The following is an 11,100-nucleotide window of genomic DNA, read 5'->3' as shown; positions in this document are numbered from 1 at the left end:
TCGACTGTCTGTGGTATGTGTCTATGTTGAGTATATTGTGACTGAATTTGTTTTATTTTTATTTTAAGTGTCTGTAGGCTATTCTGTTGTAGCCTATTCTGTATGTTGCGTCTATGGTAAGTTGAGTTTTTGGTGTCTGTATATTATCTGTTGTATGTTTATTGTTATCGGGCCCCCTCAGAAAAGCTTTTGGTAGCTTATTTTGGGGTTCCCTATTTCACGCGGCCTACTTTAATGATACAATGATGACGTGTGAAATAAACGAAACGAATTATAGGCGTGAAGCAAGTTGCCAGCTGCGGTGTGTCTGGTTTCCTTGCAGGGCGGTGCAGCAGCTCGGTTTAAAAGAGTCCACATCTGGGGCAGGAAGCCTACACTCAGCTTTAATACGGCAGCGAGTGCCGACTACTGCAGTCGGCTCTTTGCGTTGATTTGCAGGGCGGAGCCCGGCTGTTTCTGTTTAAAAGTGGCATGAAAAGTTGGATACTGTTTATGGCTAACGTTAATGGCACAACAAGAGGACTTGGCTTTCAAAAGACAAACTTCTCCATACCTGAAACTCGACGTCTGCTCAGCTAGAACACCTGGATCTGTCATGACGCTTCAGAGGACTGACTTGTTTAAATAAATGCTTTAAAGCGCACAGTGGACACAAGCAGCAATTGTCTGCCTTCAGTTGATATTGTTCCTAATTCTTTGTCATTAATCATGGTTGGTGGAGGAAGTGCTGATCTGGCCCCAACAGCCGCTGTCAAGATCTTTTCAGCCGGAGCAGCTGGCTGTGTGGCCGAGCTGGTCACTTTACCTCTGGACACAGCCAAGGTCAGACTGCAGGTGAGGACCATCAACTGTTCATAAAGTCACACACTGTTGTAATACTGAGGTCCTGAAAGCCCTCAACCAATCCTATACAGCCACTTAAAACATTTGTAGCATATATATATATATATATATATATATATATATATATATATTAAGTTCACAGTTTCTGTAAATTTCATTGCACTAAATGATGATCTAGAATGCTGCCAAAGCCCTTTACCAGTGGTGGAATGTAACTAAGTGCATTTACTCAAGTACTGTACTTAAGTACAATTTTAAACTACTTGTATGAGTATTTCGTTTTTTTTGGCCCTTTCTACTTCAACTCCACTATATTTTGGCGGCAGATATTGTGCGTTTTACTTCACTACATTTGCCTTAACCCTAGTTACTCATTACTGAGCAGAATTAGATTATTAATAGGAAACATAAATACATTTATAAATGATCATGTATTATAATAGATTAGGCCACTAAGCAGTATATGGGTCGTTCTGCAAGATGAGTGCTTTGACCTTTGGTACTTAAGTAAAGTTTAATGCTAAATCTTAGTACTGTACTTAAATAAGATATTGAATGCAGGACTTTTACATGTAACAGGGTGTCTTTAGTAATAGTGTAGTATTGCTACTTGAGGGGGGAGGTGTGGGAGCAAGGACGGGGCAGTGAGGGTGAGATATAAACGTCATAAGAGACTGATGTGGTAATTATACAACCCTTAAGGCACATTTTGGTTTCTCCCAGCAACAGTTTCCAGACATCATGAGTGACCTGTGATAGAATGTTTTGAACATTTTGTTGTGCATTTATGTGACTTTAGATTCAAGGTGAATCCAAGCCCTCATTGAAAGGCCAGAGGATAAAATACAGAGGGGTGTTCGGCACTATCTTCACCATGGTGAAGACGGAGGGCCCGAGGAGTCTGTACAGCGGACTGGTGGCAGGGCTGCACAGACAGATGGGCTTCGCCTCAGTCCGCATCGGCCTGTACGACAACATGAAGCAGTTCTACACCAGAGGCTCAGAAAGTATGTGTCCAAATGGAGCCAATTAAATCCGTCCCTGTTTAGCAGAAATGCAAGACTAAGCAGTAAGTTCAATTGTAATCTGCTGATTTCTGTTACAGCAGATACAAACATGGGATATTTTGCAAGTCATTGAATATATTCACATATAGGGCACAGAGCAGATTCCTCTTTCAGGGAATAGAATTGTGATTATGCTGAAGGCCTTAACTGTTCCATCCATCACTGCAACTATAGCTGGAGAGACTTCTGCAAACAAGTTTTCACCTCAGTGTACGGTATGTCAGCAGATAACCAGTAAAACCAGTTTGAAAGTTAACCAAAAAAAAAGTTTGCTTTTATCTTTGCAGTGTGTCCTCAAAGTAAACACAGTTCAGCAGTCTAACACCAATAATACCTGTAGTGTTTAATGCAAATGCTTATCATGAAGCTTCAGAATCAGGAAAACCTAGGATGTAGCATGTTGTTATTTCTTGTTGATTGTTTGCAAGTACAATATTTTATTGACAGGCAAATAAAAAAAAGCATAACAAATATTATGAAAGGGCAATTCCCCAGCCAAATGTATTCTTTTGTGTCTACTTAATCACACTAGCTAAATCTGTCATCATTATCAAAACTGCAGCTCTGTTCAGTCTCTGATTACTGTCTTAACTTGGTTCTGGCATTAGAGGAAAACAAGTGTTTTTGCTTGCATCACAGATGCAGGAATCGGGACTCGGCTGCTGGCGGGCTGCACCACCGGAGTGATGGCGGTGGCCATTGCGCAGCCCACTGATGTGGTGAAAGTCAGGTTCCAGGCTCAGGTCCGCCTGCCCGAGAGCAACTCTGTGAAGAGATACAGCAGCACTTTTGATGCCTACAAGACCATTGCCAGGGATGAGGGCATTAGAGGGCTCTGGAAAGGTAAATTAAAATGGGCAACAAATATTACTGTACAGTAGGTGTTACTGTTGCAAAGTCAATTATAATCTCTAAAAGGTAAGTACTGTAGCACTGCAGTTATTTTTACAGAGCCTAAGTTTTAGATGTCAAGTTGACAGCCATACCTTACTTAACTTTGCTTATATTTATATATATACATAAAAAAAATTGTCAATGATATTAAAGGTGCCCTGCCACATGTATTTCATGACTTTGTGGTAATGTCTGAAGTTCTACCATGGACTCTGTAACATGTTTTGTGGAAAAAATGCCTTGGTTACCTTGTTTCAAGCCATTCTAGCGTGGTATAGAAAGCCTGCAGGAAGACTCAGCTCCATTTCTGCCAGTTCTCATTAATATTCAGCAACCTAAGCTGTTTGAATCTGATTGGCTAACAGCTAGCCAATGAGAGCCTGGCTGTCAGAATCCTTTACCCAGCCCAACTGGGCGAGCTAATGAATAGTAATGAGCTCAGGCAAAATGATGTCAGACTGACCAGTTTTTGTAATTGGCCTGATTTCTCTGCTTATTTCTGTTCGGTTTTGTATGGCAGGGCACATTTAAACTTGAAAATCTTCTTAAAGGGGAACTTCACCAATTGTACACATCCAAGTCTGTTTACAGGTGTTGGGAAGAACTACTACATATGGGAGGAAAATAGTATAAAGCCTTTTGTTGCTAAACCTGGATAAATTACCTCAAGTGATGTCCCTTGAGGCCGTGTTGGGGGAGGGGTCAGAAGACTACAAGTTTGAACACAAAATAAACCTGAGGGTGTAGCTTAAGAAAGAAGTGAACCCACCAGACATCTGTAGCCTGCTCCTGATCTCTGATGGCTACATTACCTGCTGCTTGCATAACACAGACGAAACTCTGACTCAACTGTCAGCAGTTAGAGTTGCATTGTGGGTAATGTAGGCACCAGGTTTTGACAACGGAAGAATGATGCAAAGAATAAAAACAACAACAATATCTCTAATTCTGCTGCATGGATTTTTTTCCTGTTTAAAATGTTGACCTTTCTTTTCAGGTTGTCTGCCAAATATAACTCGTAATGCCATCGTAAACTGCTCCGAGCTGGTGACATATGATATCATTAAGGAGCTCATCCTCAAGTACGACCTGATGACAGGTCAGTGCAAAGTCTTCACACTAAGTCCTCAGCATTTCAGGAATATTATTGCTCTTCTTAATAACTAAAGCAAATATTGTTTTTTTCCAACAGACAATATGCCGTGTCACTTCACAGCAGGCTTCGCGGCAGGTTTCTGCACCACCATCGTAGCATCTCCGGTGGATGTGGTAAAAACACGCTTCATGAATTCAGCCCCCGGGACTTACAGCGGTGCTATTAACTGTGCATTAACCATGCTGACGAAAGAGGGACCCACAGCTTTCTATAAGGGGTACGTAGTCAAAAGTGAGCATGTCAGAATCACTCAAACTATAGTTTAACGTTTGACAAAAGCAAAAACTTAATGAAAAACGGCCAATTTTTTCTTGATTCTTTTTATAGATTTGTGCCCTCCTTTCTTCGCCTGGGTTCCTGGAACATTGTGATGTTTATGAGCTATGAGCAGATTAAAAGAGCTGTCATGAGATTTCAACAGTCCCGGGACTCTCCGCTCTGACATGTCTGACAGCTGGTTTGTCACTGGGTTGGTGTTATTGTTGTAGCAAAGCTAGGACTTGTCTGCACCAAGCGGCACACGCGTAGGAGAGACAGTGTGGTTAGACTGCTGCTGGTCTGGACCTGTTTTGCCTCAGGGATTAAATTGTACATTTAATTAAAGAAGCCTATCTCAAAGGAAAAACTGCAGGGATGATTAATATTGAATTGTTACTGACTTGCACACATTATTCAAATAGATCTTTTCTAGCAATGTTTCTAATAATGTTTTCAATTGGCCTTTTTCACAGAAAAGTGCGAATGATAAAAAATAATGTTTGGCAGGTCCTAGTATTGTGCATGCTGACTCACTGTCACACTGTCATGGCTACAGGGACACATGAGTATAACTATTCTTGTGCTTTTCCTACAATCACAAATCAAAATGTCTGCTGAGAAAAAGGCCTCTTTACAGAGTGAAGTCTGGTGTGGATGGGGATGCAGGGTGTCCCCAAGTCAGATTTACAGTGCTGTCTATTGAGCACATTCATTTATTGGTTTATTGGTCTTGGTTGGGTATTGCATTTAATATCTGGTTTCAGGTGAAACATTCACGTTTTTATGATGTGAAAAAAATGCAGTCTTTCATTTGAATGTACCTGTTGAAGCGGGAGTTCTCTGTTTTCCAGAGTCTCTTGATCTTTAAAATGTCAGAAAATTGTGAAAAATGCTCATCACAATTTCATCAGATGTCTTGTTTTGTCTGACTAAACACTCCCAAGACCCAAATATATTCAGATTCATTGTCACACACAACAAGAAAAACCAGCAAATCCTCACAATTGAGAAGCTGGAACTGGGAACATTTGATTTGATTGATTATTGTTTTTCTGTCAATTGACTAATTGATTTATCAATTTATCATGTTTGCTCTATTAGGATTTAGCCACAGTTCTGTAGGCTATACTGCCAAAGTAAATTTTAGGAAATTACCACTTAAAACCTAAAAATACCTCAAATGTATTTAATTCCTTGTATCTATGAATGGTACACATTACATAGAAATTGAAAAGTCTAAATGTAATACTGTATGCATCAACGAAGCATACAATTAAAACAGGACACTGTAACCACACCAACAAGACATAATCCACACGTGGAATACAGTATAAATGGAATAAACCAAAAATATAAGTTTAAAGTCTGTTTCAAAGGGCTTTGTCAAAAAAGAAAAAAAAAAGTTCAACATTGATCCACATTTTGTACACGACAAACCCGGCCAACTGTCACTCCATACCTGCTCTACTACCGGAGGCTGTTATGGATACTCTACTGTATAATCCCTTTTATATGTGACCATTCAAGGGAACAATGCCAAGATAAAACACCCCCTAACTGTGAGATACGGCTCAATGCTGACACTTTTCAGACATGACTCAGGCTTTTTTTTTTTTTTATAACAGCTGAGTTTATATTAAGAATAGGCTTTAATGTGTTGCCATATTTTTTAGAATATGGCCCAATGTCGCTTGTTGTATGCAGTCATTTAATATCATTTTGGCAATTAAATAATTATCATTTGAAGTCTAAATACTGTATATATGAGCTCCACATGTTTCTGTGCAGAAATAACCGGCTTCTCCATCAAACAATGCAGAGACACGGAGGTGAAAGAGGCGACAAAAGAATCAGCTGACAGACACGAAAATTGCCCAATTTGAGTCTTGTGGGACAAAAGAGGCTGCTGACAAAGATGTAACTGAAGTCTGTGGTGTAACAAAAGCCTCTAAACATGCTCCACCTTGGTAATCATCTCCTGTAGTGTCAAGTGAGGTTTCTCCATGGTTGAATTCGTATGGCAAGCTGTGCTGGGCCATATGGCACTCTGGCTAACCCTCATGAGTGTTTAGGCCAGTTAATTGAGTTGGGACACACAAAGATATTGAACAAGTGATGAGTTTAACAAGATTACCTTTGGCCTTTCATTAAAAGACATACTGGTAAATGTTAGGATGACGAGGGGGAACTGTGAGTAAATCAAGTGGGAGGAGTCTCGGCACACAGACGATCAGAGATATCGAGTGTCGGTGAGAAGTTCAAGTTCACTGAACCAATTGTGACCAACTTTTTTCTGACTGGAGGAAACAGATATGTTCTTACCAGATATGATGATACATGTGTCTTCATATAGTGCAATCAGATGTTTAAAATGAGTGTTGCTTGTCATCTGGCTGAACCAGTTGTCTCACTTTCAGATGATGACGCACTTCGCTTTGCTGACTCTGTTTTGTTATCTAGCGTACTACCCCCTACAGATAAGCAACCAAATGCACATGTTCCGTGCCACAGTGTAAGAGCAAATGACAGATATTTGTAGCTGTTTTTGCTTGTTTAATATACTAATCCCTTCAGAACCTTTCTCTGTGCGGGGTTCAAAGACGTCTGGGAAATGTAGTAAAAATTATAAGCAATATGTTAATGTTAATTTAATTAATATTAATAAAGTACAGTCACAGGGTGAACTCGTAATTGTACCTCAGGATCTCTGTTATACTGGACCATTTTAAAGGGGCAACTCTAAAAGATTTCGAGTCTGACCTTTCCTGAGCATTATGTTAATATCAGTTCAGTAGAATAAAGTATTTGAAGAGTGACGATTGGACAGTTGGATTAATGATATCACAGTGAGTTCAGATTTGGATCGTTTTCCTCACTCAAAGAGGCTCTCGCTTGAAAAATCCAAGTCAAAAGTATGAGACTGTATTGCCAGACTTGCAAAAAAATAAAAAAATAAAAAGGTTGACATGTACTTCCTCTATACGTAATAAATCTATCCATTGTCTATACCCAGTGCCTTTTGGATACCACTGCCTATGCAATACATCAATTGAGATATATAAATGTTTTCCTACCCTACAAAATATGCTAAACTTCTCTGTCCATCATTGTTTATTAATGTTGTAAGAACTTAAATACTCAAACATTTTTAAAAGTATGTCCTATGACATCAAATGAACGTCTAGATCTCATGCTTGATGCTATGGATGCTTTGCCCAGAAACTATTTTCACTTTGTTAACTTTGATGAAATGCATGCAAAACATGCAAAACATGTATTTGATGCTGATGTTTTCATTGTGGAGCTTGTTGATGCCTCCTCTGCTGCACCAGAGGCTGAAGACGCACCGGTCTTGCTGGCCATTTGGGGCCTCGTCCGTGCACTCCTGGACGTATGGAATTATTGTAATCATGACAAAACGGTACATGCTGTAGACAGTGAGCAGTGTTCATGTGGGTGCCGCAGGGCAGCAGGAATGAAGGGTGACAGCAGGTAGGTAAGGTCACCGATGTGGTTAGACCGCAGGCTGGGAGGCAGGAGTTATGGATCTGCTCTGCTGAGAAATGCAGAGTGTCAGGGAGAATCTCACCCAGCCTCTCAGTTGATTTAAACTCAATCATCTCCTGGAGTTTCTTCACCAGGAACATGTTAATGTGCTGGAGTTTCCGCAACTTGAGAAAGGAATCCAGGAAATCTTCCAGCTGTGTTTTCCTTCCCACAAACCTCTGAAACAGCATCTATTACGAGGGATATACAGTATACACACACACACACACACACACACACACACACACACACACACACACACACACACACACACACACACACACACACACACACACACACACACACACACACACAATGGATATTACGTTACACCAGATTAGACCTCTTCTTTGCTTCTATAACAGCCTGAAATATTGGCTTTCTTAAGTGTGAAACAGCTAGACTGACATGTATTATTTATGCTTATGTTTCCTGTCAACCAGCTGTTTCCCCCACAGGTCTGACATGTCTGTTCTTGTCTTGTCTTCTATGCTGCCTTGCCATATTGTGTAAGCATATACAGTATTATACATATACTGTATACCAACAAAAAAACAGATTGCTTACATTTGATGTAATTTAATATGTAACAAACAAAAAGTGTAGCAAACCTCTAAGGATGGCTAATGAACTCTGGTCTCACATTTATTGGACACACTCATAATTTGAAGTTTTTATTCAGAAGAGACACATTAGCTTGCTCACTTTTGTTATGTGTCTTTTTTATAATAAGATCACCCTGATCCCATTATCTACTGTGTTACAACTAATTATTAACATGTTAATTGAACATAAGCTGTATTGTAAAACTCTTCTATGAAAGAAAATACACCACACACTGATAGGAATACTTACCTCACACTCCTCCTCTGCATGATTTATCTTCGTCACCAGACTCCACTGAGCATAATGAACACTGTATTTTTCTGCTGTAAAACAAAATATGCAATAGAGTTAAGGCAGCTAGGTAATAAAAAAAGATAGCAGAAATCCAGAATATAATTTTAAAACTCACCAAGTTGTTCGTGTTTGGCCTGGATAATGCTCCTAATATTTTCCAATTCCTTGTACTTCATTGCAAGTAGCAACTTAGCATCTCTAAATTTAGCTTTTTGAGACAGACCGACTTTGGCTATTATTTGATTTGAAACCAGCATCTTCTCTGCAGCCTTCTGCAGCCCCTGAAACTGGAAAAAACAGAAATAGTTGGAGAAACAGTGATTCCAGAGAGAGAAAGAGAGTTTAGTTTTCTAGAAGAATAAGAAGAAATATAATCCACATGATATATACAAAATTGTCTTTGTGTTCGCATGAAATCCGACTCTTTGTTTAATGTTCCTGTCTGTCTCTGGGTCACATACTCACCTTGTCACTGCACCTGGTGATGTCATTTATTTTGTCTTCATCTTCCAGCAGCTCTCGCAGCTCTCTGGTCCTCAGAGCACCGAAGTGGCCCGGCAGAGACATGGTGACTCCTCCACACTGGATGCTCTTTGCTTCATCAAAGTTTGGCACCTATACCTGTTTGTTCCCGAGGCATCCTGCTGGGGCGCAATGGGAGCTGGTAATGATGCGTTCAAGGTCAGAAGTCTCTATAGTCTATACGACTATAATGCATATGGCATAAACAACCTTAAAAAGTGACGTGTTAGGTTTCGTAGATATAGTTTCATAGATATGATGCTTTTAAGGGAAAATGTAGATGACAATGGGCTGCAGAAGTTTTGATAAATTCATTCAATAATATTTTTTGTTGCTTTTACAAAGTAATAGGCTATCAATCAATGGCTGTAACAGTGTCATTGTCTGCAGTCATAAGCTGTAACCATCAATTGGTCTGTTAGAATAATTTCTTATTCACACAGTTCAGTTTTGTCACATGCCTGTCTTTTATGATACTAGGCTATGGACTTGTATATAGGCTATACGTTGTCAGAATTCCAAGGTACATTGAAAGCCTCATTTAATGTTAGGATTGGAGTGGTGTCCATAGTGTCTGTTTTACACAAAGACCTGCACAGTCTAGAAATATGTTATAGCAGAATGTATATTTATGTAGCCTGTTTATTCAATATATAATTTCTTCAAAAGCTCTTTTAATCAGTATTTGAAATGACACAAACAAAGCAGGTAAGAAACCACCATGAGGAAAAGCTTAGAATATTTCTAATGGTTGAATTCAATGTATCATATTTTATAATTTATTCAGATTAAGTCTATTAGTACTGTTTTTTTATATGTAATCAAATCATTTTATACTCATGTTTAATGTTCACAGACCTTTAAAAAAAAAGCAATGAAGACTAGATGTTTAGTGGCCTTTAATTAGGCTACATATTTAATTACATACATTAACTCGTTAATCAATAGACAACACAACAATGTTTTAAAATATTTTGTAAAGGAATAAGTCAGAAATATTTAAAGGTCCGATGACATGGTGATCTTTGGATGCTTTTATATAGACCTTAGTGGTCTCCTAATACTATATCTGAAGTCTCTTTTATATAGACCTTAGTGGTCCCCTAATACTGTATCTGAAGTCTCTTTTATATAGACCTTAGTGGTCCCCTAATACTATATCTGAAGTCTCTTTTATATAGACCTTAGTGGTCCCCTAATACTGTATCTGAAGTCTCTTTTATATAGACCTTAGTGGTCCCCTAATACTGTATCTGAAGTCTCTTTTATATAGACCTTAGTGGTCCCCTAATACTGTATCTGAAGTCTCTTTTATATATACCTTAGTGGTCCCCTAATACTGTATCTGAAGTCTCTTTTATATAGACCTTAGTGGTCCCCTAATACTATATCTGAAGTCTCTTTTTATATGACGACCTTAGTGGTCCCCCTAATACTGTATCTGAAGTCTCTTTTATATAGACCTTAGTGGTCCCCTAATACTGTATCTGAAGTCTCTTTTATATAGACCTTAGTGGTCTCCTAATACTGTATCTGAAGTCTCTTTTTATATAGACCTTAGTGGTCCCCTAATACTGGATCTGAAGTCTCTTTTATATATAGACCTTAGTGGTCCCCTAATACTATATCTGGTCATCTTTTTATATAGACCTTAGTGGTCCCCTAATACTGTATCTGAAGTCTCTTTTATATAGACGCCTTAGTGGTCCCCTAATACTGTATCTGAAGTATCTTTTATATAGACCTTAGTGGTCCCCTAATACTGTATCTGAAGTCTCTTTTATCCATTAGTGGTCCCCTAATACTGTATCTGAAGTATCTTTTATATAACCTTAGTGGTCCCCTAATACTGTATCTGAAGTCTCTTTTATATAGACCTTAGTGGTCCCCTAATACTGTATCTGAAGTCTCTTT

At 38.9% G+C, this 11,100-nt stretch overlaps 1 protein-coding gene across 2 annotated transcripts; it reads left to right on the top strand.

The window, feature by feature from the left end:
- The first annotated feature begins 262 nt into the window (after positions 1-262).
- On the top strand, positions 263-5,964 carry LOC120571840 (mitochondrial uncoupling protein 2-like). 2 transcript variants are annotated; one of them, XM_039820942.1, is made up of 6 exons: positions 263-822; positions 1,643-1,850; positions 2,550-2,753; positions 3,802-3,903; positions 3,997-4,177; positions 4,288-5,964. In XM_039820942.1, the coding sequence occupies exons 1-6, from the start codon at positions 709-711 to the stop codon at positions 4,400-4,402; spliced, it is 924 nt and encodes a 307-aa protein (XP_039676876.1). In that variant the 5' UTR covers positions 263-708; the 3' UTR covers positions 4,403-5,964. The 2 variants fall into 2 exon arrangements, with proteins under 2 accessions (XP_039676876.1, XP_039676869.1); XM_039820935.1 differs by having other exon boundaries at positions 268-834.
- The last annotated feature ends 5,136 nt before the right edge of the window (positions 5,965-11,100 follow it).

This window comes from Perca fluviatilis, chromosome 2 (assembly GCF_010015445.1).
Source record: "Perca fluviatilis chromosome 2, GENO_Pfluv_1.0, whole genome shotgun sequence".
In the NCBI taxonomy this organism is placed as follows: domain Eukaryota; kingdom Metazoa; phylum Chordata; class Actinopteri; order Perciformes; family Percidae; genus Perca; species Perca fluviatilis.
This window is presented reverse-complemented; position numbering and strand designations above follow the sequence as displayed.